The sequence below is a fragment of the Bos grunniens genome, chromosome 28 (assembly GCF_055505025.1).
Source record: "Bos grunniens cultivar Pamir isolate PY7600 chromosome 28, Bosgru_T2T1.0, whole genome shotgun sequence".
In the NCBI taxonomy this organism is placed as follows: Eukaryota; Metazoa; Chordata; class Mammalia; order Artiodactyla; family Bovidae; genus Bos; species Bos grunniens.
Genome location: NC_141192.1, coordinates 32,682,573 through 32,707,323, shown reverse-complemented (window position 1 = coordinate 32,707,323; position 24,751 = coordinate 32,682,573). Strand labels below are relative to the sequence as shown.

Genomic DNA, 24,751 nt, shown 5'->3' with positions numbered 1-24,751 from the left:
GAAAATCCCATGAACTGAGGAGCCTGGTGGGCTGCAGTCCATGGGGTCGATAGAGTCGGACACGACTGAGCGACTTCACTTTCACTTTTCACTTTCATGCACTGGAGAAGGAAATGGCAACCCACTCCAGTGTTCTTGCCTAGAGAATCACAGGGACTGGGGAGCCTGGTGGGCTGCGGTCTATGGGGTCGCACAGAGTCGGACACGACTGAAGCGACTTAGCAGCAGCAGCAGGGAAAGACAGGGAGTGCTTCTACTTCTTTCCTGCAAGTCTGCTTGCTAGAGCTTATTTTGCATTTGTCATCAGAAAATAGTGATTAATAGTAGGGGGAAAAAAGGAAAAGTAGTAAGAATTCGTCAGAAGGGTATAAAGGATAGACAGGAGCGATTTCGTTTCCTCATATCAGCCAGTGTTTAACGTTTTGGTGCAGTTCTGTCTAGAATGTTTCTCTGAAGCACTTTTTAAAGTTTACTTGCAGTTACGGGAAGCATATGACTTAACATACTGCATTCTCCTAATCGCATAGCTGTGGCCATGTCCCCTTTAGAATGTCCCATTTAGGGTCATCTCCTACATAGGACAGCGGCTCTGCCAGTTTCTGTGGTTGGTTCCCATGCCCTCTCCACTCCTGGCAGCCACTCAGGACCCAGCACAAGAAGAGTCCCACTCTTGGGCACAGCCAGACTCCCCACTTGCCACCCCTGCCAGGCCTTTCCTGGAGGCAGAGGGCAAGGGTGGTGAGAGGTGATGAAGCAGAGGAGCCTGAGGGGTGTCCAGGGGGGCTGAGGTGGGCACAGGCATTGCCAGGCAGAGCCAGGCAGTGGGGAGGGTGATGAGGGCTGAGTGGGAGTGGCGTCTGGGAGGGCAGGCCCTGCCAACCTCTGCGATGCCCCCCAGCCCTGCCCACTAAGTCTTTCCCTGAGCCTGGACTCAGGAGGGTGCAGGGACCTGAGTCCCATCCCGGCCTTACACACACTGCAGTCTCTCACCAGCTCCCCACCCCCCCCCCCCCGCCCCCGCTTAGTATTCATGATTATAAATTGAAGGTGGTGACTTCAGGCAATCTTGAGGATCACAGGAGAAAGTGGAAGTGAACCTGCTGTGTACAAGGAAGTGCTCGGAGCCCAGGAGGTGGTTTTGTTGTCGTATCAGGAGTGGGCTTGGTGGAGCCTGGCTCTGCCCTGGGCCTGAGCAAGGGCCTGTGGCTGCAGGCAGGGGGCCCTCTGCCTGCCTCCAGTCCCCCAGCCCTCAGCCCTGACTAGTCAGAGCTTCTGATCTCAAGCCCCAGCAACCCTAACTCCAACTTGGGTGGTGAGGGAGGGAAAAGGAGAGTTCCAGGCCCCAGTGACCACTGCGGCCATGAGGCATCCCTAGAGAAGTATCCCTTCTCTCTCAGGGGTTCCGGCCCAAGTCTTAGGAGGCTGCGGGTCCTGGGTGGGACAGTAACCCTGCTGTGTGAACTGTGGCCCAAGTGCCGTGCTCTGACTGACCAGGCAGGTGACCCGGACAGGACACTAAGGATGGACCCTAGTGGTCCCCAGAGCACGACGGGCCTGCCCAGAGGAGAGGGAGGTGTGTGGGAGGCATCCAGGCTGCCTTTGTGCTCGAATGAGGAAGCAAGTGAGGGGTGAGCCGGGCAAGCCGGCAAGCGCCTCCCTGGAGGGCCAGTCCCTAAACCAAAGCTTGGAACCCTGTGTTCTTTCCACCTCCGCCTCCCAGGAACAGGAGTGAAGGGTGGTGTCATGGCCTGGGCAGGGCCAGGCCAGGCAGGCAGATGGGTCTAAAGACTCCAGGGGCCTGGAGGATGGGAAGATTGGGGGCCGCCATCTCTGGGCTGAGTGGGAAACTGTCCTGGGACTCAAGCTGGCACGGAGCCCCTCCAGCCACTGTCCCAGGTGGTCCAGCCACCCGGCCAAGGGTTCCCTGATCCCATGCCTAGATCGGGAAAGTCTGCGTGGAAAACTGCCAGGAGTTCAGTGGCATCCAAGTGCAGTACAGGCTGCAGCCCTCCAGCGCCAACTGCAGCGCCCTGGGGATGGTCACCTCGGCTGAGGACACCTCGGGGACCCTGTTCGTGAATGACATGGAGGCCCTGCAGCGGCCTGAGTGTGCCCAGCTCCAGTACACGGTGGTGGCCGCCGAGAAACCAACCCGCCAGCAAGCCCAGGCCCCGCTGCTCGTTAGCGTGGAAGGGATATGTGAGTGCCCGGGCTGCGGGAAGGGTCGGGGTGGACGGGGTGTGGCAGAGCCTCAGGCTGTCCCTGTAGAAGGGTGCGGTCCTGTACCCCATCACTGACTGGTGGGCTTCCTTGAGCCTCCTTCTCTGTAAGATGAGAAAACAGCGCCCAGCTGCGCTAGAAGGATGACGGGGAGAGGTGTGACACGGTTTCGTTCAGAATGACAGCGTTGTGGGTGGCCCCTGCTGCCCATCGAGTCTGTCAGCAGGTCCTACCTGTGCACTCGTTTTAGGGCTGCCAGGTACAATATAGGATTCGGGTGGAGTGTGAGTTTCAGGTAAACAACAAGCAATTTTTGTGGTGTGAGTATGTCTCATGTAGCCTTTGCAATGTGTTAGAAGACAAACTCCCCTATGTCCCTGTGATGTTAGGGCCGTGTTTACGCAAAGCAGGTATTCACTGTTCTCTGAAGTTCAAGTTTAACCGGGTGTCCTGTGTGTCCCTGGCTGAGTCTGGCCACCTCCCATCCCCACTCCATACTCAGCCCCCTAGCTGCCCCGCTGTGTGACTGCGATGCCACCCCTCCCCCAGCAGCCCCCTCACTACCCCGCAGCCCCAGAGTTTAGTGACTGCCTCCCCTCTGGGCTCAACTTGTGGGGACAGCTCAGCCAGTGCTGCCTGCACCCATGGGTGCCCGTGGCAGGCTGGCCCCCTGTGACTGCTTTCTGCCACCCCTAGACGTGCCTGAGGAGCCTGGCTGTCCCCTGTCCTGCGCGGTCAGCAAGAGGCGGCCCGAATGTGAGGAATGCGGCGGCCTGGGCTCTCTGACGGGCAGGTGCGAGTGGAGACAGGGAGACGGCAAAGGTAGGCCCTGGGCAGAGCAGGCGGTGGGGAGCGTGATGAGGGCTGAGTGGGAGTGGGGTCTGTGCGTGCGGGCCCTGCCAGCCTCTGCGACACCTCCCACCCCTGCCCATCGAGTCTTCCCCTGTGCTCGGTCCCTGCCGTGGCTACTGATGCCGAGAGACGATGGTCACAAGCGCAGGGAGCAGGGAACTTTCCAACTGTTTATCACCGATGGCATCACAGGCGCCTGAGCCTGAACTTGCTCTAGACTTGAGAAGGTTGGGGCCAAAGTTGAGATGTGTGTGTTTTTTTTTTACTTTATTCTAAAATTCTGAATTTCTGTATTGGTGCCCAAACCAGATGGTAATTAATATGAGTATATCCATTTCTCTACCCATGTACACATAGATACACATGCAGTTGTGAATGTGAAAGTTAAAGTGTTAGTCGCTCACTCGTGTCTGACTCTTTGCGACTCCGTGGACTACAGCCCGCCAGGCTCCTCTGTCCATGGAATCTTCTGACAAGAATGCTGGAGTGGTAGCCAGTTCCTTCTCCAGGGATCGTCCCAAGCCAGACAGAGATTGAACCCAGGTCTCCAGCATTGCAGGCAGACTCTTTACTATCTGAGCCACTGTATTCACCCAATGCCTTCTTTTTTTGAACTTTTTATGTTATATTGGAGCATAGTTCATGAAGAAGGTTGTGTTAGTTCCCAGTCTACAGCACAGTGATTCAGTTATACATACACATGTATATATTCTTTTTCAAATTTTTTTTCCATTGAGGCTTTTTTTAGAATATTGAGCAGAGTTCCATGTGCCATACAGTAGGTTCTTTTTGGTTATTTTAAATATAGCATGTGTACATGTATATCCCAAACTCCCTGAATATCCCTTCTCCCCACTCTTCCCCCCATTCACCCAATGCTTTTAGACACATAGTTCACAGACCCTTTTCGAAGATCTCTTGGTAATATTACTGTGCGTCCAAGAAGTGGAGGAATTAAGGTAGGCTACACTGTTGACATGTCATTTGTAGTTGGCTTTACTTCATGAAAACACAAACCTTAAAATAATTCAAAATATCCAAAATGGTCTTCAGAGAGGCTGTACCCGGGAAGTCCCAGTCCAGGGGACGTGGACCCAAATAGGAGGGACCTGAGCAGGCTTGGGTGTGGACAGTGGCTGGCTGCCAGCTGGGTCCGCCAATCAGAGGGTTCCACCCACACTGCGGCCTAGAGAGGGTCCCAGCCTCGTCTGGTCTCCCTGGCACAGCTCTGGGACTGCCTGGCTCCTCCGGCCCTCACCATCCTGGCTGCCCTGCACCTCAGGCATGCCCCGCTAGTGGGGCTCTGTGTGTGGTTCTTCTTTGCTCAGATCTCAGTTTGCTTTTCCTTGTAGGGGATGGGGTGGGGTACAGGGTTGACCTGGAAGGCCCTGGGGTGCGACCCTCCTGGCCCTGCAGTCCGAACAGGGCAGCTGCTCCTTTGTGGTCATACCTGCCCGCTCTGTGTTGTAGGGATCACCAGGAACTTCTCCACCTGCTCCCCCAGCATCAGGACCTGCCCCGATGGCCACTGTGACGCCGTGGAGAGCAGAGACCCCAACATCTGCCCCCAGGACTGCCTCCGTAAGCAACCTGAGGAGTCTGCACCATGAGCCTGAGCGAGCAGGAGCCTGGATGGGTGGGGAGTAACGACTCTCACCTGCACTTCGGCCAGACCAGCCGAGTTCCTGGGTTTTGAGTGCAGAACCCTTTCCTAACATTTTGTTTGAATAAAGGCGCTCCTCCCCCAAAACTAGAGCTTGCCGGCTTGACCCACATTCTCCAGTGTTTCCCTGGCCAACTCCTGTCCATGACTCCCTGTCCCTTGTTTTGCTGACTCCCAGCTGCCCCCACTACCCCTTTTCTGCTTCTGAAAAGTAACCAAGTGTGGACCTTGGCCAGGGCCCAGGGCAGCCTGCAGGTTCCTCCTCTCGCCCAATGCGGCCAGGGAGCTGGTTTGGAGGCCCATCATGCTGCGACTGGGGCTTCCCAGATGGCGCTAGTGGTAAAGAAACCCACCTGCCAATGCAGGAGATGCGCGGGTTTGATCCCTGGATCGGTAAGATCCCCTGAAGAAGGGCCTGGTGACCCACTCCAGTATTTCTGCCTGGAGAATCTCATGGACAGAGGAGCTTGGTGGGCTACGGTCCATAGTGTTGCAAAGAGTTGACATGACTGAAGCAACTTAGCACACATGCATGCATGCTGAGGCTCCTGCCCAGGGTGACCCAGACTTCTGAGCTCACTGTGCTTCCTGGGCCTGAGAGTGCTGACATCAGGTGGGAAGGGGCCTCTCATGACCCTGTCTGGTGGTCCTGGCTGGCCAGGTCCCCCTGGAGGCTGAGAGTGGGCTGCTGAGTGGGTGATGTCTGTCCTCAGGGGGCGGCAGCATCATTGGTGGGCACGAGCCTGGGGAGCGCCGGGGGATTAAAGCTGGCTTCGGTATCTGCAACTGCTTCCCTGAGGAGAAGAAGTGCTTCTGCGAGCCAGAGGACAGCCAGGGTGCGTTGGGGGGAGGGGGATGGCACAGCTGGCTGGGATCCCCGTGCCTCCCTGAGCCTCCAGGGAGCGAGGGAGAAGATTGCAGGAAGGAAGAGATACCTAGGAGAACTTCTCCTTCCCTGGGGTCTTGGTTCCCCCATGTGTGCAGACAAGGAGCTGGCTCAGGGCTACTAAGACCGCCTTGTGGCTTGAAGTTCCTTTTTTTTTTTTTTGCAAGGCTTGTAGGATCTTAGTTCCCCAACCAAGGATTGAATCTTGGCCACGGCAGTGAAAGCTCCCTGTACTAACCGCTGGACCACCAAAGAATTCCCTGGCCTCAAGTTCTATAATAAAGATTGGACTGAAAAATTAGTTCTTCCACCAAATAACTCAGCATCTCCTCAGACTGTCCCTGTGTAAAGCCTTTTCTGGGCCTGTGGCATTGGCCAGCTGGGTCCCCCCTCCCAGCAGCTTCCAGGTGCTTCTTCTAGAACAGGGGGGCCCCACTGAACACATGGGGAGCTTTTCTGGCATTTGAGTGGTCATTGCACAGCCCAGATCCTGGGCTACTTGTCTTTCCTCTCCAGTATATATCGAACATAAAGAAAATACAGACGATATTAGGAGCGCAGGAGAAGAGCTTCTCCTCCCACCCTCAAAGCCCCTGGACCTCTGGCTTCAGTGCAGCATTCCAGGGTCGGGGGTGGTGGGGTGCAGGGGTGCACAACCTCTGGTGTGTGACCTCAGGCAGGCTGCTTATGAGTGCTCATTCCTTCCAGAAAAGGGCAATAACAGTCTCCTGTAGCAAAAACATACGAACAGTACCTGCCATGGGTCCGGAGGGTTGGCAGGCAGCTCACAGTCAGTCACAGCAGCCACTTCCTGGCTGTCACAGGCGTGGCTCGGTTGGGAGTTGGGGGTCCCTCTCCCGGGGTGTCTTCTCTCACGGCCCCCGCCTGCCCGCAGACTCCCTGTGTGATGAGCTGTGCCGCACAGTGATCACGGCGGCCGTGCTCTTCTCCTTCATCGTGTCTGTGCTGCTGTCCACCTTCTGCATCCACCGCTACCACAAGAACGCCCACAAGCCGCCCATTGCCTCGGCCGAGATGACCTTCCGCCGGCCCGCCCAAGCCTTCCCGGTCAGCTACTCCTCGTCTGGCGCCCGCCGGCCCTCTCTGGACTCCATGGAGAACCAGGTCTCGGTGGACACCTTCAAGATCCCGGTGAGGTTCTCCAGGTGGCAGCAGGGCCAGGGAGGCAGCCCTTCCAGGGAGCCCTGTGGGTATCCTCTGGTCCAGGGCAGCTGGGGAAGGGATGGCGGGGACAGAGGGTGCAGGGCCCCCGGGGCTATTGCACCCTTGCCCGCTAGGAGGACCCTGTGAGCTTCCAGCCGTCCTTTACCTCCACCGAGCTGCCTTTCAGGGAGGGCAGAAGGCAGGGGTGGGGCAGAGAGTGTGAAGCAGGGTGGAGAAGGATGCGTGCTGATTTAAATGAGTGAGATCTGGGCTGTTAGGCTCCAAGAAAAGGGCAGGCCACTCTGTACCCTCCTGAGATCGCTCCTGCGGAGGCCCCAAGTGCTAGAGGACGAAGTCTGGGGGGAGGCCCTGAGAAGGAGTGTGAGTTTTATTATCAGAGGGTAGGACCGCCCTAGGGCTGGAGGCCACTGTTCTGCCTTCATTTCCACAGGTCGCTCTGGTGGGGAGCCTGTTGGGTAGGAGCCCCGTGATGAAACACTGTCCCCACCCAGGCGAGAGAGACTGGCAGGTGGGGGGCTTGGCCATGGCGGCAGCAGCCGGGAGGGGAGTCTGTCTGTGGCTTGGAGAGTGGGGGCGCTGAGAGGCCTCTCAGGCATCTGCGGGGGAGCCTGGCCCCAGGACTCAGTGACTGACCTGCCAAGTGGGGAGAGTCAGCCCAAGCCTCCTCCTCCAGGGCATGGTCTTGGCCTATGGTCAGTGCAGGAGCCTCAGACACCACTTCCTGCCCGACCAGGCCGCTCCTCTGCCTGTCTGCCCTCCAGTGTGCTTGCTAAGGAGACTGAAATGCTACGGGGACTGGGGGCTGCTGAGTGATTGGAACCAGCAAAGTCAGGAGGGAGGCCCCTGAGGCCACCACATCTGGGGATGGCCCTCGTGGCCCAGGGACGAGCCATTTGATTCCCTTATATACCCTGGCGGTTTGTGCTGAGATGCACAATGAGAGTGGTTCTTCTGTCGGGGGGCCACGGACCATTTTTGGCTTCCAGCCCAGAGTGCAGAGAAGCCAGAGCTGGGCCTGAGGCCCAGGGGCCACACTGACGAGCTCTGAGGTCTTAGACACATTACTCGACCCTTTGGCCTTAGTTGTGTTTTACATAAAGTGGGGAGGACACTTTGCGTTTTTAGCACTTTTAAAGAGAGACAAATCCGTGATATCCCCTCTTAGCCCAGTCTCTGCGTGCAGTCAGCTGTTATCCAGTGCAGTGTGGACACCAGGGCGGTGGTGACTGTGTTGTCACCTTTGAGCCTGACTATGGGTTCTTGGTGGAGGAGGAAATGGGAACCCACTCCAGTATTCTTGCCTGGAGAATCTCATGGACAGAGGAGCCTCATGGGCTACAGTCCCTGGGAGTCAGACACGACTGACTCTTTTGCAACTTAAAGAACAAACAAAATGGGTTCTTGGGGAAGCTGAGACACCAGGACGCCTGAGGAGCTGGCTGGAAGGCGCCCCTGGCCGTGGTGCTGAGAGGAGGCTGCCTCTGCTCCCAGACGTAAGAACACAGGGCTCTGGTCTCTGGAGGGCAGTGGGTCCCCAGTGGTGGTGTGTCTGTGGGTTAGGCGAGCCTGGCAGGCACATCATAAGCAGCCCCTGGAGCCACGCCCACACCCAGCTGCAGCGAGACTTGGGGACCTGGGCACCCAGGGCTGACAGGAGGGCAGGTTCCAGACAGGCTTCAGCATCCCCAGAGTTCAGGTCTTCGAGCCAGCCTCAGGGTCTGGGAAGGCCCCACCCCAGAGGGGTCTTCAGTGGGCGTGGCGTGTTGGGAAGGCTGGTGTGTGCAAGTTCTGGGCAGTGGCTGGGCTGTGGGGGGACCAGACCCTTCCACATGTTGGCAGGGAGGGGTGGGGGGGAGGTTTCTGAGGGGCACAGTGGTAACTTTCTAGAGGCTGCCACACCAGAAAGGTGTCCTTGACACTCCCACCTGTAGCTGGGAGTCCAGGGCTGGTAGGCATCTGGGGCCACAGGTGCCGCTCGAGTTCTCTTTGAAGTCCTGGAGCCTGGGCCGCTGTCAATGCCTGATGTCCAAAGCAGAGGAGGCGCCATGAGGCTTGGGCCTGACTCCTGGGGAAGAGGCTGTGCTCCCCTGTGAGCACTGGGTGCTGAGTAAACCCTGAGTCCCTCACTGGAGATACCAGGCCCTGGGCCTGGGGTGGCCCAGGGCATCTACAGTAGATGGAGGCCAGTGAGGGTATGAGCATACGGAGTCCAGCCGGTCTGTGGCAACACCTGCCTTCCTGTCGGGGGGACGCATCTTGTCATGGCACCTCAGGGCTTGACTGTGGGGTCTTGCCCTTGGACATGGTGACTGTCACCTGTCACTTCAGGTGACAGTCGGTCATCTGCACACTGGAGCTTGTCTGCCGGCTCTTGCCTTCTTCCTTTCCTCTTACCTTCACCATCTCTCTTCTCTCTCTTCTTCCTTCACACCCAATGTAGGAGGATCCCAAGTGGGAATTCCCTCGGAAGAACTTGGTGCTTGGAAAAACTCTGGGAGAAGGCGAATTTGGAAAAGTGGTCAAGGCCACAGCCTTCCGGCTGAAAGGCAAAGCGGGGTACACGACTGTGGCTGTGAAGATGCTGAAAGGTACCTGACTGGGCAGTACACAGAGGGGGCTCTGCCAGTCACACCTTCGGGGGCCCCAGCGAGTGGATGAAGCCCTAGTGACAGCCAGGACTCTGGCAGTCAGCCTGCTGCCTCCTGAAGAACCAATCCCCCACCCCTGCTCTTCTTGAGCGGCTGCAGTCTAGGGACCCCCCACCACGGATGATGTGGGCTGGTGTGGTCCCTGGCGAAGCGGGGTAAGGCATTCCTCCCTTGAAAGCTTCCAGAGCCATGCTGCTTCTGTTGGGTAAAGATCGGAGTTGAAAAGCCCTTTAGTTCAAAACTGACAGCTCTCCCCACCCCAGTCTGCCGCATTTATTCCTTTCGCCAAGCGTCCACTGAAGTCCTGGTGAACAGACCACCTGTAAGGACTGGCCCCTGCCCCCCGGGGCCCTGCCTTGCCCAGTCCCCCACTGGCCCTTAGCGGGCAAGCACTGCTCCAGTCTTGGCACAAGCTGGGTGTCTTCACTGCTGCTTCTCGGCAGGGACTGGGTAGCCGGTCCTCTGCCATGGCCCAGCTCTGGCTCAGCTGGACCAACTGGGCCCAGCGGCCATGTGGTGGGCACACTTTGGGCACACTGATCTTCAGCAGTTGGGGAGCCATGCAGTGCCGGGTACTTCTGTGTACTTACCCAGGCCCTCAGACTGGGGTCACCCCTTGCCTATGAGACCCCAGGCCCTAAGAGGGCACAGTGAGACTGGCCCTGGGTCACCTACGTGTGGTCCAAATGCCCCATCTCCCAGCTGTGTTCTTATTTCCAGACAAGTCTACAGCCAGAGGTGGTGGCACAGCTGGGCAGTGGGATGTGGGGCCATAACCCAGGAGAATGGTTTGGCCAGGAGACCTCCACACCCAAGCTCCTGAGCACAACTCTGTCTGCCCTTGGGACTCACATGCTCAGTGTGGCGAGAGGACTTCCGTGAAGTCTCATGGCCTTCACCTTTCTCCAGGGCCTCACACCCCCATTGCCAAGTGCTTGGTCAGCAGGTGTTTGGGGACACCAGGGAGTCCCTTTACCTCCCCAGAAGGGTTAATGGAGGGGTGTCTTTGTGCACCACTGTCGTTGAGAGATGGTGATTGCAGGGAAATAATGCCATTTGCGTGCATAGCCCAGCCCAGAAGGCTTTCCATGGAAAGATCTGCTCACATGAAAGTGCGCTCCTCCAGTTCTTACTCCCTGGAGGCACTGGAGGCCCCTGTTGACCCTCCATGGGCTGAGAGTAGCCCCAAGCAGTGAAGTCCTGGCAGGCCTCAGTCTGAACCTGGGTAGGATGTCTGGGAAGGAGACGAATCTGTATAGACCCCTCGTGTGCGTCTGTGACCCAGCAAGGTGGTAGCAGGGGCTTTGCGACCCGCTTTGTTTCTGTGCGTTTCAGAGAATGCCTCCCCAAGCGAGCTGCGGGACCTGCTATCAGAGTTCAACCTCCTGAAGCAGGTCAACCACCCGCAAGTCATCAAGCTGTACGGGGCCTGCAGCCAGGACGGTAAGAGCGGCCAGGGCCTAGCAGCTGCCGGGCACAGGCCAGGGGCTCTGGGCCGCTGCATTCTGCATTCTCCCTCTTCCCCATCCTTTTCTTCTCTGGCCCCTGTCCTCTCTCTTCCCGGAAGCACGGTCTCTGACTCTGGCCCTTGCCTGGAACTTGTGTGTCAGTGGACCATGAGGGGAGCCACAGGAGCATTCCCTGGGCCTTCCAGGGCTGCCGTGAGGTCTCTGGCAACATCCTGGTTGTCAGCACCCTGCCCCAGGCCAAGCGCCTAAGACAGGGAAGTCCAGAGACGAGCAGTGTCTCCTGGGCACCTACTGGGAACTAGATATGCCATAACCTCCAGGTGATTTCAGCCCCACCCCAGCTTGGGGTGGCAAAGGCAGCATCACCATTTTTCACATAAGAGCATCTTGCTCTACTGGTCTTCCAAAACTGCTTTGCCACCCTGGGGGCCTCTCACTTTGTGTGTGTGTGCACATGTGTGTGGGGTGTGAGGGAGACGGGAGGCCGACAGGGAGAGAGCAGCAGGGACACCGGTCAGCACCAATAGCACTCAGGGCCGGGCCTCGGGCAGGACTGCGGCCCAAGAGCAGGCAGGGCAGGGAGAGGGTGGCCACGGGCAGTCCAGAACCTCTTCCTCCATCAGCCGTCCCCAGGTAATAGTATGGCAAGACCAGGGGTACAGAAAGGCCTGACATCTGTGCAGCAGCGGTTATCTCCCAGGGCAGCTCCAAATGCAGTGACTGCTTGCCCTGGGCACCCAGGAAAGAGATTGTGGTCAACCGTCCAGGCAGCTGGCTTTGGAATCCAAAGCCCCTGCAAGATAGAGGAGCTTCCCAAGTGGCACTAGTAATAAAGAACCTGCTTGCCAATGCAGGAGACGTTAAAGACGTGGGTTCAATCCCTGGGTTGGGAAGATCCCTTGGAGGGGGACGTGGCAACCCACTCCATTATTCTTGCCTGGAAAATCCCACGGACGAGGAACCTGGCGGGCTATAGTCTGCAGGGTCACAAAGAGTCAGACACGGCTGAAGCAACATAGCGCTGCAAGGTGGAGAGCAGAGTGATGTGAGAGTGAGCTGGGGCTTGAGTCCTCAGGCTGCCGGAAGTGACTGCCCCATGCTGGCCCAACTTCTGCCTGCCCAGGGCCACCTAGGCAGCCAGCCCACGTACCTACCACTCTGCCCCCAGGGCCACTGCTCCTCATCGTGGAGTATGCCAAGTACGGCTCCCTGCGGGGCTTCCTCCGAGAGAGCCGCAAGGCGGGGCCTGGCTACGTGGGCAGCGGGGGCAGCCGCAATTCCAGTTACCTGGACAACCCGGAGGAGCGGGCCCTGACCATGGGCGACCTCATCTCCTTTGCCTGGCAGATCTCACGAGGGATGCAGTACCTGGCTGAGATGAAGGTGCGTGCCACCCCAGCCCTGCGCCCCGTCTGCCGGTGATGGGCCCGGGTTTCAGGGGTCCCTGCTGTTGTCTTCCCCACAGCTTGTCCATCGGGACTTGGCAGCCAGAAACGTCCTGGTAGCTGAGGGCCGCAGGATGAAGATCTCAGATTTTGGTCTGTCCCGAGATGTTTATGAAGAGGATTCCTATGTGAAGAGGAGCAAGGTACCAGGTCCTGGGGTGTGTTGGCCTGAGGGCAGAGGGCAGTGGTCAGGGTGCCCACAGGGTGGGGACAGATTTTAATCTGAAGAAGATAAAGCAGGTTTTTAGAGTGTAAACTTCCAGTCCACATCCCCTAACTCTTCCCTAGTCCTGGGTCTCCAGAGACCCAGAGCAGGACTCAGTCCTGAGCCTGTTCCTTCTCTTCCTCACAGCCACACGTGCTGTTTCGGAGCTGCCTGCTGGGGAGCGGGGTTCCTGCAGCTTCTCTTGCTTTTCATCACTATCACTTCTAAAGGTCACCTACCACTGCAGAAATAACAGTCTTCTTGTCTGCAGTTGTTCCTCTCACTGCTGCAGAGTGAAGGTCACTGTTTTACTCTGTGTAACTTTAGTCCTTCGCTTGGGGAAAAAAAATGAATTAAACCCAAGCTTGCTAGTCATTCTTCACAGAAGGGGATGAACCACTTTACAGCAGGGTATGCTCCTGGTCCAAGGGCCTAGGAAGCGCTGACTAAGCGAGTTTGGAAGGCAATCAAGAGGGTCCTGGAGACAAAGTCCGGAGTCGCAGGGTAGAGATTTGGGAAGCTTTTTTCCAAGTCACTGAAACAGGTGGTTCGGGCCCCTTCTTGGAAAACCTGGTTCCCTGGTGTGGTCCCCTTCCCTGTGACATTGGTCTTGACTGTCTTGATGCTGTTATTTTCTCAACCCCTCTCCAGTAGCTTCCCTGTGACAGACTAGACAGGGTAGATCACAGGCCCCCTCAAAACACACAGCTAAGCTGGCATTCAGAACAGATGCTGCTCAAAAAGAAAAACACAGAAAGCCACGACATACACTTCAGCTTTGTTCTGAGGGACAAGAGAAGCCCAGGTGGTCCCGGGGCTGTGAGGATGACGTTTGATTTCTTGTTGGGTTTCCGTTGTGATAGCACGTCTTAGAAGTGCTGAAGGGGAAGTGGAGAGGGGTGCTCTGTACCCCATGGAGAGGGGTGGATGGAACTTCCTGTTGATGCACTGGTCCTCGGGAAGGCCCTGTGTCACCCAGCAAGGAAGCACAAGGTGCCCAAACTCGGCCCCTGAGAGTACAGCCTGCGGGTGGCATTGTTAGAAACACACACCCTCGAAGCAGTCACATTTCATGTAGGGTATGAATCCTAAATAGTACTTTTTTAAAAAAGGAATTATAATAAATGCATTAAAATCCAAAGAAAATGCCTTTTTTAAAATTGATTTGTGCCTTGAGGCTGACCTATTTGTTGTTGTTTAATCAATCAGTCATGTCCAACTCTTTGCAACCCATGGACTGTAGCCCAGCAGGATCCTCTGTCCATGAAATTCTCCAGGCAAGAATACTGGAGTGGGATGCCATTTCCTCCTCCAGGGGATTTTCCTGACCCACAGATCAAACCCGCATCTCCTGCACTGCAGGTGGATTCTTTACCACTGAGCCACCAGGAAAGCCACCTGATCTATTTGTACCAAAAAGCTCTTTCTTAAGTTGCATTAGAGAGGATTTGTTAGGTTGAACCCCAACCTCTCCATGGTGGAGGGCAGTCTTTCAGAGGATGCTAAAAGGGCCCTGGGATAAAATAAGCGGGAAAAACCAGACTCAAGACACTCACACTGATTTCTTCCCTCAGAGCTTCTCAGAAGGGCCTTTAGTGTGTTCATTTGTGTCAGAAATTGCCAAGGTGGAAACACTGGATGTCGGTTTCCCAAACTCCTTCACCCTCAGATATCAGGGGAGATCTCGATGGAAGTGCTTCCAGCCTACGCACTGGGCAGCACTCAGGGTGCCCCTGATCTCCCCAGAAGTGGCCACAGTGGGGCCTGGCTTGCACTCAGCATCAGTTCCTTGGGAAGTGGTGCGTGACCAGCACGCCTTGTACAGCTGTGGGCAGGCCGACTGGCTCCCTCCAGTGTCTCAGCCAAGCTTTGGAAGGTGGGGCTGGGACGCCAGCCCCTGTGAGGCTGTGCTGCTGGTCTGCACCCAGGAACACACTGGAGTCATTACTCAGCATCCCCTCAGAGCTGAAACAGCCTGAGACATGCCCCCCCACACCAGGTCCCAGGATCTCAGAGCAACATTAATGCCTTTCTTTGACTCCCTCCTTAGGGTCGGATCCCAGTCAAGTGGATGGCCATTGAGTCCCTCTTCGATCATATCTATACCACCCAGAGTGATGTGTGAGTCTGGATGTTGCCTTCCTGGGGTGGAGGTTACACGTATGCACCTGTCTGGGCAGCTCCGCTGGGGAACAGAGCTGCCCTGAGTGCCTGTCAACTCATTCCAACCGTCCAGAATGACCTCCCCAAACTCGGGGGCTGCGGGTGGGGGAGCTTTGTGTACTCACACAGCAGATGGCAAGGGCCCAGGCAGTAGTCCTGAGTGCCACCGTGGAATGCATGAGGGCGTGAGCCATGGCTGCAGACCCTGTCGCCTGCCCCGCCTCCCCTGCCCTCTCTTTGGACATCTCAGTGACACACAGTCCCAGCCAAACAGTCCCCTCTCTGTGGGCCTGAGTATGAGCTGGCTTCAAGCAGGTCCCCGGGGACTTGTCCCCACCCAGAGACAAGTTTAGGGTGGGGTGACCTTGAGTGGGTTTCCGGTACCCCAAGCTGCTCCAAGACCAAAACTCAGTCTTTCAAGTCCAACTACATTCTCGATAGTTTTCAAAACCACAACAGACTTGTTTCCAAATGTTCTGCTGTAAACAGCCGTGCATGTTTTGAATAAGGTAGGCTGTGAAAAGGCAATTCTTTACAGTTTTAACAGCTGTGTTCTGATTACCAAGCTGACTGTAAAACAACTGGAAATGCAGGGGAGAGCGTAACGAAGACTAAAAGTCACTGGGACCCCACCATCCCTAAATAACTCGGCCCAGCCCTCACAGGCCTTGCCTAGATTTGTCTGTGACATGCAGGTATATATTCTTAATTACTGTAAGCGGGCTTGTGTGATAATGCTGTTTTGTCCCCACTTCACAGTAAATTTTCCCTCGCAGTTAGGTATTTTCCCGTTGCAGTGTTTTTTCCTTCTAACATCTTATGACAATTTCCAAGCACACAGAATAAGTTAAGGGGTTTTGCAGAGTGCCCCCAGCGCCCCACGGCCTTGGTTCCACCTGCTTTTCACTGTGCTCGTTTGCATTCCCTGATGCTACAGAGCTTGACCTCGGGTCAGCCACCTGCCCCTTCTGGGTGTGGGGGCTGAGCTTGGGCAGCAGCTTGTCGGGGGTCAGGGAGGGGCAGGCAGACACCTGGTCCCATCTCCATTCCACTTTCATCTGTCTGGTCAGCCCAGGCTGAAACCGTGGGCACTTGGACCAATCTCAGTACGGGGAACTCGGGTCCTGTTGCTGCTCGGGTGGGGGGATATCTGGGGTGCTGAGGGCGCCAGAGACCCAGTGCAGCCACTCATTGGCCCTTTGGTTCTGCAGGTGGTCCTTTGGCGTTCTGCTGTGGGAGATTGTGACCCTGGGCGGCAACCCCTACCCTGGGATTCCTCCAGAGCGGCTCTTCAACCTTCTGAAGACAGGCTACCGGATGGAGAGGCCGGACAACTGCAGTGAGGAGATGTGAGCATGCTTTCTCTGGTCCAGCCTCCCCAGACACTGACGCTCCGGGCTTTGGCAGAGTGGGGTCACGTGCACTCATCCTTTCCCGCTGCTGGGCAGCCCTGGGTGCCAGCCCCAGGCGGACTGGGCAGCTGGAAGCGACAGGCTGAGACAAAAGCACAGAAAACCACCCTTGGGCATGATGGCAGATGCTGGGGACCCAGATTCCACTGGGGGCTGGGTGGGCCTCCTGGGGGGCACTTACAAGGCTGAGGGGGAGCAGGACCCCAGGAGAGGTGGTGGAAGGATGAGGGGGTGCTTCAGACTGAGGGAGCAGCCTCAGTCCAAGGCTGAAGACCTGTCCCAGGGTGCTTGGGGAGGGGAAGGTAATTCAGAATGGCCCCAGGGGTGCATACAGGGGAGCACCCAAGTGGAGACACCAAGGCAGCCAAAGAGCAGGCAGGTGGCGCCTGGACTTCAGCTCAAGGGCACCAGAATTCTCTCATCAAATGGTGGTTCCATCAGATGATCCTTGAAGGATAGGTGGAGAACACATGAGAGGGGGTCATCCATGGGTGAAAACACACTGGTCCATTCATTCTACAAGATCTGTCATGCACCTGCCATGTGCCTGGCTCGGGGCTGTGGGAGTGCAAGGGTGAGTAGGTGCTGCTTCCCTGGGCACCCTGGACTGGCAAGCACAGGCCCAGCACTCACCCACAGGGTGGCCCCTGCAGCCCTGCCAGAGCCCCAGGGGAGGGAGGGAGGTGCAAGACAGAGTGTGCTTGGCAGGTGTTTGTGTTCATACCCAGTTCATCCTTCATAAGAGTTTTAAGGACTGGCATTTCTGCAGTAGCTGCCATAGTGAGCATGGCTGGACCACAGCACCAGACACTGAGCCCCTGCTGACCCGTCATACCCTGGCCCAACTCAGAGGACGATGTCAGTGACACAGGAACAGCCTTGGGGTTTGGGAACACAGCCTCTGGGGCCCAGGGTGCACTGTACTGGGTGTGGTGGCTGTGACTGGGCAATCCTTGCTGGATTGTCACCACCCACCTGTTTGTCCCACCAGGTACAATCTGATGCTGCAGTGCTGGAAGCAGGAACCAGACAAGAGGCCAGTGTTTGCCGACATCAGCAAAGACCTGGATAAGATGATGGTTAAGAGCAGAGTGAGTACCCAGAGCCAATCCCTGGTGCCACCTCCCTCATCCCGGTTCGTGGAATTCCCAGTGCAAAGGCAGAGTGCGGCTGTGCAGAGTGAGATGGTCATGTCTCCAGGTGGGGAGAGTGGGGGGCGGGCACGAGCCTTTATCCTTAATCCAGGCCTCTTGGACTTCTAGGACTTTTACCTTGACACTTAGGAAGAGCCCTTCCACACACAGGGGTGGGAAGAAGATGTTCCAAAGCCGAACAAAATTATTTTCAATAATGGAACTTGAAAAAGTAGAGTTGGAATGAATGTGTCCTAAATTCAGATTCTATGAAGGGTCCGGCTAGAGGTGGGAAGTGAAAGGAGCAGTGGAAACTGTGACAAACAGCAGCCCACCAGCTGCCTCTGAAGGACCTCTCACCGTAGACACATGTAACCTGTAGGAATATGAGCGCCAGGGCTTTTGAATTTTCAGGGATGTTTATGTTTCCCAGTTTTTATAGCAATTTCCAAAAGCTCAGTGTGGGCCAAACAACATATCCGTGTGCCTCCAGTTTACAACTCTAGGTGATGGAGGAAGTCAACAGTTTCCACTAATATTGATTGGGCAATGGGCCGCCTCCCTTATTCTGCCTTAGATGCTGGGGATACAGGTAAAGAAAATAGACACAGACCTTGCTTGCCCTCTGGTGGTTTCATCCTTACATTAACACAGTTACTGAAAGTTGTCATTTCTCCAAACATGGAAAGCAAGATGCATGGACTGGGCCCCTTGGAATAAAACCCAACCTCAGTGTATCGTTTGGGCAAATCCTATGATTCACCCTAAACAGAGGTAATAGCTGATGCCTACAGACAGCTTTCCTAGAACAATGCTGAGAACCAGCCAGAAACACACTGAAAGCATTCTTGACACCTTTAACCAGGGCAGTGGAAGTAGCTGGTCCTCACAAATCATCCTGCTTGGGAGCTGAAGCCTCTAGCAGCGTCTTATCCAAAATCCACACCGATGACTCAGATTTCTCCGTCCTGACTTGATGTTGGAGATGGCAGGAGTGCCTGGAGGGAAGCCGGAAAGTGTGGAGCAGACGGGGAATGTGTCTTGGCCTTCCCACATGAGTCATGGGGCTGCAATCCCAGAGCCTCAGGTTTTATAAACAGGCCCGTTCTCCAGTGCCGGGGCTGGTGCCCCCAGCGCTGCAGAGAGAGGACCAGGACAATGAATGAACACCTTTCTGCCTCCAAGGAGGTGATTCTCTGCGATGAGGACCACAGAGCAGGGCCGGATGAGGCAGAGGCTGGGGGAACTCAGTTCTGGCAACCCTGGCCAGGGGCTCAGATCTCGCGAGAGGTTGATAGGTGCAGGGTGGGACTCGGCTGGGGCTTCTGCTCTCAGGCAGGGTGTGGGTGGGGGCTGGGGTCGGCGTGTCCAGCAGTGGCCCGCTCCAGGGGTGACCAGCTGTCTCTCCCTTCCAGGACTACCTGGACCTGGCTGCGTCCACCCCATCTGATTCCCTGCTGTATGACGACGGCCTGTCGGAGGAGGAGACGCCCCTGGTGGACTGTAATAACGCTCCCCTCCCTCGCACCCTCCCCTCCACGTGGATTGAAAACAAACTCTATGGTAGAATTTCACATGCATTTACTAGATTCTAGTCACGTTGTTCCTGCTCTCTGCACTGTCCTTACTCTCTGTAATGCTTTTTAAGAGTTTCTGGTTTGAATGAAACCAAAGTCTGCTCTGAACCTTTTTGTTTGTAAATGTCTGACTTTGCATCCGTTTACATTCAGGCATTTTTTTTTTTACAACTGTGTTTTTTTTAAAGGATGTGAAAATATGTGTGATGACCACATTGCCCAGCAGCTTAAGATGTTAGAGGAGAGGGCGGGGCAGAACTCTCAGGGGTTATTGAGAAATGATGACTCAATCATTTCCAGGGTGGGGATATAGTCATGGTACTTCTAATTTAACTACTGGGGTACATTTTCCTGACCTGGGGAGGCATTTAATCTAGAAAGGCGGAACCAGCACTACCCTGCCTGCACGGAGAACACAGCCAGCATCCCCCCAGGCTCTGTCTGGGTGAGTGGGGGTGGGGGGGCTTGGAGGCCACCCAGTGCTGGGGACCACCATTGGCTGGGGGGACACACACAGACTACTGTTTTCACATCCTTTGTATCACACACTGTCATGACAGTTGTCACTTATGAAGTCAGTGCTAAAAGCTGGAGCAAAATGCTTTTTGAAAGAACGTAGTCTGTGGTGCTGTGGTCTTGCAATGGACAGTAAATGCGGTTCTTGCCAAAACTCCTTCTTCTGTCTTCAATACTTGAAATTTTTTTCCTGTTTCCTAACTTCATCATGGAGTGTTTTGAAATCTTGGAGTCTGAAGCCTTTCTCAGCCGAGGTTGTTCCTTTTGCATGCCTCCTGGGTCAGTGATTCCTTGCTGGCTAGTGTTTCTTGCCATTTGTCCCGTCGACGCTGTGGGACTGGGCTGCGTGCGCCCTTGATTTGGAAGATCCTCTCCTCTGTAGTAGGCTGGGATGGAAGACAAGTAGGCTCCTTTACGTTAGAGCACTTTTTATAGAAGCTTTCTGCTGCAGTAAGCCAGGCAGTACAGCAAGGTGCTGATGCTTTATGCTGCCTTACAGAAAGAGTTAAACAGGTCACCAGAGATTGATCAGATTTGAGAATCTGAAGCTTGTAAAAGTCAAAATTGGTAGTTTCTGGTAAGCTACAGTTACCAAGAGAACATGTGATGTTCCCCCCTTCCCCCAAACATTACCCATGTTTTGGAAACCTGGAGCACGAAACCCTGCAGGCAGTTGGCCCAGAAACCAGAAGTTTGGTTTGAACCTCAAAGGGAGTTTTGCCAAGGCCTTACTGTCTGCACATGAAGTTTGGGTTCTTCAGCGCAGAACAAATGATCTGTTTTCATTTTTAGGCATGTCAGACCCGAACTGGCCTGAAGAGAGTCCTGTACCACTCACGAGAGCCGCTGGCACCAACATTGGGTGTCCGAGATATGCAAATGATAGTGTATATGCTAACTGGATGGTTTCACCCTCAGCGGCACAATTAATGGACGCGTTTGATAGTTAACATTTGTTTGTGAAAAGTAATGGACTCGCAAGGGGAAGACACATGCTGAGAACAGAAGGTCTGCCGGCCCCTACTTGCACATTTCACACTGGCTGGCAGGCTTGCCACCCAGCAGATGTAGCGCGCCGGACGGTGCAGGTGTTCCTTCTTCTTCCGCCCTCGGCAGCGCCCAGCCGGTGCATCCGTGGGCACCACGCACTCCGCGCTCACACGTATGGGTCCCTCACTCACTACCTGAACTGTTTGATTTTTTCTGGTTGCCTCCAAACAAGGCCACATGATTTAAACATGAAGCACACACACCAAAAAAGGCAGCAGGGGAAAAAAAACCTGGCCCAGACGACCTGTCCTTGTTCAGAACAAGAGCCCGGCCAGGCCGCATAGGGATGTCAGAGCCCAACCAGGGCTGGAGGGGAAGAGGGGACTTCTGGACAGGCCTCACCCCAACCTTCAATATCCTGTTTTTTTTTTTTTAATCATGTAACCTTTTCTTAGGAAGACATTTGATTCTTATTATGATTAAAATGATCCTTAGGTTTAGCACAATGGAGAAACATGATGCCACATTTAGTATGTAGGTAGGTGGGTGTGAGGGGAGGGGGCTTTTAGGACACATTTGTCCACCTGGCTAAGAGATCACACCCCTGTGATGAGAAGTGTATGGAGGAGGGGGCCTTGGAGTGGAGTGGACTCATATCCAAGGATTGCTGACCACAGAGACTTGGCTGCTGCAAACTTCCCAGCCTCCCCCACCACAGCCTTCAGTACCTACCCATCCAGTGCCCCAAAGTGGCAGGGGCTCATCTCACACGTTTGTGGTTGGGACTTGAGCTCAGTCTCAGCTAGTTAGGTTAGAAGTAGGGTCGACAAATGACCAAGGACTGTGACACCTCTGATGACGATTCTGATGGGGAAACGACAGTGTTTTGGCTCTTATAGAGCTTGTGTGAAAAGCTACATGTGTCCATTCTTCCTGTGTTTGTAACGTAACGCTGCTATGGCAAGACATTTTTGTTCTTAGGTTCTGACCATGACTCATAAGCTTCTTGTCATTCTTCACTGCTTGTTTGTGGTCACAGACACTCAGCACTCCTCCCATCCTGCGGGGGTGGCTTTTGGGAAGTCCCAGGGGCTCTTCTTTCTGTCCAAACGCTGTCACTTTGCAGGAGACGGTTGGTTGCCAAAACACTGCCTGGGTTTCAAACTTAAAGCACTGTGAAAGAACTTAACGATGTCTCATGAAAACGCTGGATTTTATAGCCATTTCACCAAAGTGGTAAAGTGGTAAAATTATGGCATTTTTGTGGCCAAGAAGGCTTGGATGAGTTATGTGGAGGAGCCGTATGTGTGTGAGTGTGTGTATGTGCACGCACGTGTGTGTGCACACACCCAGGGAGAGCACGGGAAAAACACTTAACTGCAGATGCAACATGGCTTTAATTTGAGCCATTGTTCAGACACACTGTGATAAGTTCTTTTACAGGTATCTAGTCATGGTAGTAAACTTGTGGGTTTCAGATGTGCTTAATGATCGTCTTGTTAAATGCAGAAGGAGGGAGAAACTTTCTCAAGTTATTAAAAATGCCTACTCAGCGTGAGAGGCTGTAGCAGTTTGTCCTCAGCACGGGGAGAACTCCAAGTCTAACTGGCTGACCCAGTGGTGGGGAGTTAACCCTTGACTCATAACCTAATTGTCTGTTCCTGAGTTATCCAGGTATTCATACTTGTTAGTCTATCAGACAATTTTCATATGCATATGCACAGAAGTTACTAAGTATTTAAGTGTTACTGAGTATTAAGTAACAATCTGTTTTAAAATTTGTTAAATCTATTTATGAAAGGTTATTAAATCATCCCGTGTCAATTTGCTTTTGTAGTCAAGGTGACTAAGAAAATCATTTCAGTTATGTAAATAAAATCATGTATTGTACAATGTGTAAACTTCTTTTCTCTTGTTAACTTTCTGGTTGGAAACATTAGGTTTCTGATTTTAAAGTTTCCATATAAGGAGTAAGATGTCACAAGGGCATCTATTGTGGTGACCACTGGGGAAGTAAGACTGATTGAAGGACTGTGGGGCCACTTGGTGATGTTGTTGACTTGCCTTGTATAATATGTACACAAACAGCTGCATTTATAGTAATTGTGAAAACTAAGCTTGTTCTGCCACTCAAAGGATTCCTTCCCTAAACCAGAGCAGCAGCCAATGTCGAGTTCAGGTATTTGCTCTTCTCTGCAATTTGCTGTTTGTTTCTTGAAGCTGGAGTTGGACACTTCTGAGAGAGACTGTAAAAGGCATTGTCATGACTGAAAGGTCTGCTGGAGGAAAAACTTTGCCCTGAGCCACTATGAAATCTAAAATACTAAATGCTTCTGTTTATGACTTCCTGTTGGGTTATGCAGGAATGCTATGAGCTCCTCAGAAACCTGGCAAGGAGCAGGTGGTGGGTCAGTAGGGAAACACGAGTTATTAGCAACATAAGTCTGATTAGCGGTTACATTGTGCTCTGGACACTGAGGGCCTTGGGTGCACACGTGTGCACACAGTCATGCGTGAGCCACCCAGGGGCTGCCCCAGGCCCACGGTGCTCCAGCTCTTGGCCCTCAGTGCCTCCTTCAATCTAGACCTCAGGGATGGGAAGTGAATATAATTTCTAGACTCAGTTGTTTGCCTCTGAATGTTTAGAAACCCGTGTTGAAAAAAGCTAATACTAAAATACGAAAAACTCCTTTTTCAAGCAGAGAAACATTCCATAAGTAGTGTGTGTGTCTACATGTGGTTTATTTTTCTGAAAAGGCACATTCTCCACCAGGCTCCACACAGGATTGCTTAGCCACAAGGTCAGCTTATTTGGCTAGAAATGTAGTTGAATATTGGAGGAGGGAATGGTTACCTGTTCCAGTATTCTTGCCTGGAAAATTCCATGGACAGAGGAGCCTGGTGGGCTACAGGCCATGGGGTCACAAAAGAGTCAGACACAATTGAGCAACTGAGCAGGTATTTGAATATAATGTCTGAGAACGTCTTGGACAAACACTTAGCATAAAAGGGAAAGCAGAGTTTCCCCCACTAGAAACAGAGCATTTTTCCAGGCAGAGGAGTGGATATTTCCCTCTTCTCCTTTGAGCATGTTTATATATGGGGTATTTGGATGGTGGTATATAGGGTGATTCTAGAAAGTGTGGAAGAAATCCTTACCTCTCTGTCCCTGGAAAGATGCAGTAAGAGTGGGTCTGAAGGGCATGTGCCGCAGTGGGGGCACACCCTCCCTTCCACGTGATTTGGCCCGTGGTGCTTACCCTCTGGGTGGGCCTCTACATCCAGAAAGCACCATCCACTCAGGTTGCCTGCACCACTCCGTACCTTCTCCACGGCAACAACCATGGCAGGCTCACTAGAACTTTATAGGAACTTCCCTGGCAGTCCAGTGGTTAAGACTCTGTGCTTCCATGGCAGGGGTTATGAGTTTGATCCCTGGTCAGGGAACTAAGATCCCCACATGTCACCCAGCACAGCCAAAGGTTTTTTTTTTTTTTTTTTTAATAATTAAAAGAACTTTGTAGAGTTTCCCACTTCTTTAGGGAGCTGGGATTCACATGAATAATTCTTGGCTGAGATCAGGAGAAACCAGAACCTGTATGTAGAGAGTTTTTCAGTGTGGAGTATGGTGCTGTGCCTCCAGAAGAGGCTGGATGGGTGGCTGTGTTAACTAACAGCTGGGAGGATAAGCTTCACTCTCGGAATTAAAGAGGCACGTACATGAATGCTTGAAAGAAATCCCGGTTAATCTGTGCACCTCAGGTTTCAATTGCTGTGCCAAGTGACGAGATATTTTTGCAGATGTTTCTGGAATGTGCTAAGTCACAGGACCTGGCGAATGGCGATCTCTCAGAGGAGCTGTGACAGGGAGGCCGTCTCGCTGTGTCAGCTTCAGGGACATCAGTGTCACAGGAACTGGGCCAGGCACATGGAGGGAGCCGTGACCAGAGACCACGCCAATCACTGACCATAGGACTTCTGTACCACCCCAGGAGAGACCGTGATCTTGCGTCCTTTCAGATGACACTGTGCAGTTCAAGTTCAAAACTGGTGTGGGCAGGTGAGGTAAGTGCATTCTAAAACTAAGGGGGAAAAAATCATTTTTGAAGAAAAATAAATTTAGATCCTTCAGACAGAGACTGTATTTATCATGCATATCATCAGTTTTTTTAATAAAAATGCAAAGTTCATTTTTTACATCCCTATTTTTATTGATGTCAGTTTTGTCAGTGGTATTCTTTCAGGCTGCACTTGGTTTTCACCTGTGGTCCAGTCCTTTTCTGCACTTTTCAGTTTCCCTTAGAGGAAAGTCATTCCTGTGGGTTGCAAAGGGTCTAGCCATAGGTGGCACAGTGGTGAAGAATCCACTTGCCAATGCAGAAGGTAC

The 24,751-nt window shown here is 53.9% G+C and overlaps 1 protein-coding gene and 1 long non-coding RNA gene across 3 annotated transcripts in view; one reads left to right on the top strand and one right to left on the bottom strand.

Annotated features, from left to right (window-relative positions):
* RET (ret proto-oncogene) overlaps window positions 1-22,257 on the top strand; it is a 54,917-nt gene extending 32,660 nt beyond the window's left edge. The window contains exons 7-20 of the mRNA XM_086382571.1: window positions 1,941-2,199; window positions 2,917-3,042; window positions 4,543-4,653; window positions 5,449-5,571; window positions 6,517-6,773; window positions 9,247-9,394; window positions 10,790-10,897; window positions 12,092-12,306; window positions 12,389-12,511; window positions 14,624-14,694; window positions 15,948-16,085; window positions 17,140-17,239; window positions 18,697-18,844; window positions 20,167-22,257. Coding sequence (XP_086238697.1) covers window positions 1,941-2,199; window positions 2,917-3,042; window positions 4,543-4,653; window positions 5,449-5,571; window positions 6,517-6,773; window positions 9,247-9,394; window positions 10,790-10,897; window positions 12,092-12,306; window positions 12,389-12,511; window positions 14,624-14,694; window positions 15,948-16,085; window positions 17,140-17,239; window positions 18,697-18,844; window positions 20,167-20,324 — 2,085 coding nt within the window. The 3' untranslated portion in view covers window positions 20,325-22,257. The remainder of the gene's footprint in view (window positions 1-1,940; window positions 2,200-2,916; window positions 3,043-4,542; window positions 4,654-5,448; window positions 5,572-6,516; window positions 6,774-9,246; window positions 9,395-10,789; window positions 10,898-12,091; window positions 12,307-12,388; window positions 12,512-14,623; window positions 14,695-15,947; window positions 16,086-17,139; window positions 17,240-18,696; window positions 18,845-20,166) is intronic.
* On the bottom strand, window positions 15,201-18,273 carry LOC147343102 (uncharacterized). Of its 2 annotated transcripts, none has more exons than XR_015157066.1 (3): window positions 18,137-18,273; window positions 17,124-17,212; window positions 15,201-16,230 (listed from the first exon to the last, which is right to left on the bottom strand). It is a non-coding gene; the product is annotated as an uncharacterized LOC147343102 (long non-coding RNA). The 2 variants fall into 2 exon arrangements; XR_015157067.1 differs by lacking the exon at window positions 18,137-18,273 and adding an exon at window positions 17,895-18,022.
* Window positions 22,258-24,751: the final 2,494 nt, after the last annotated feature.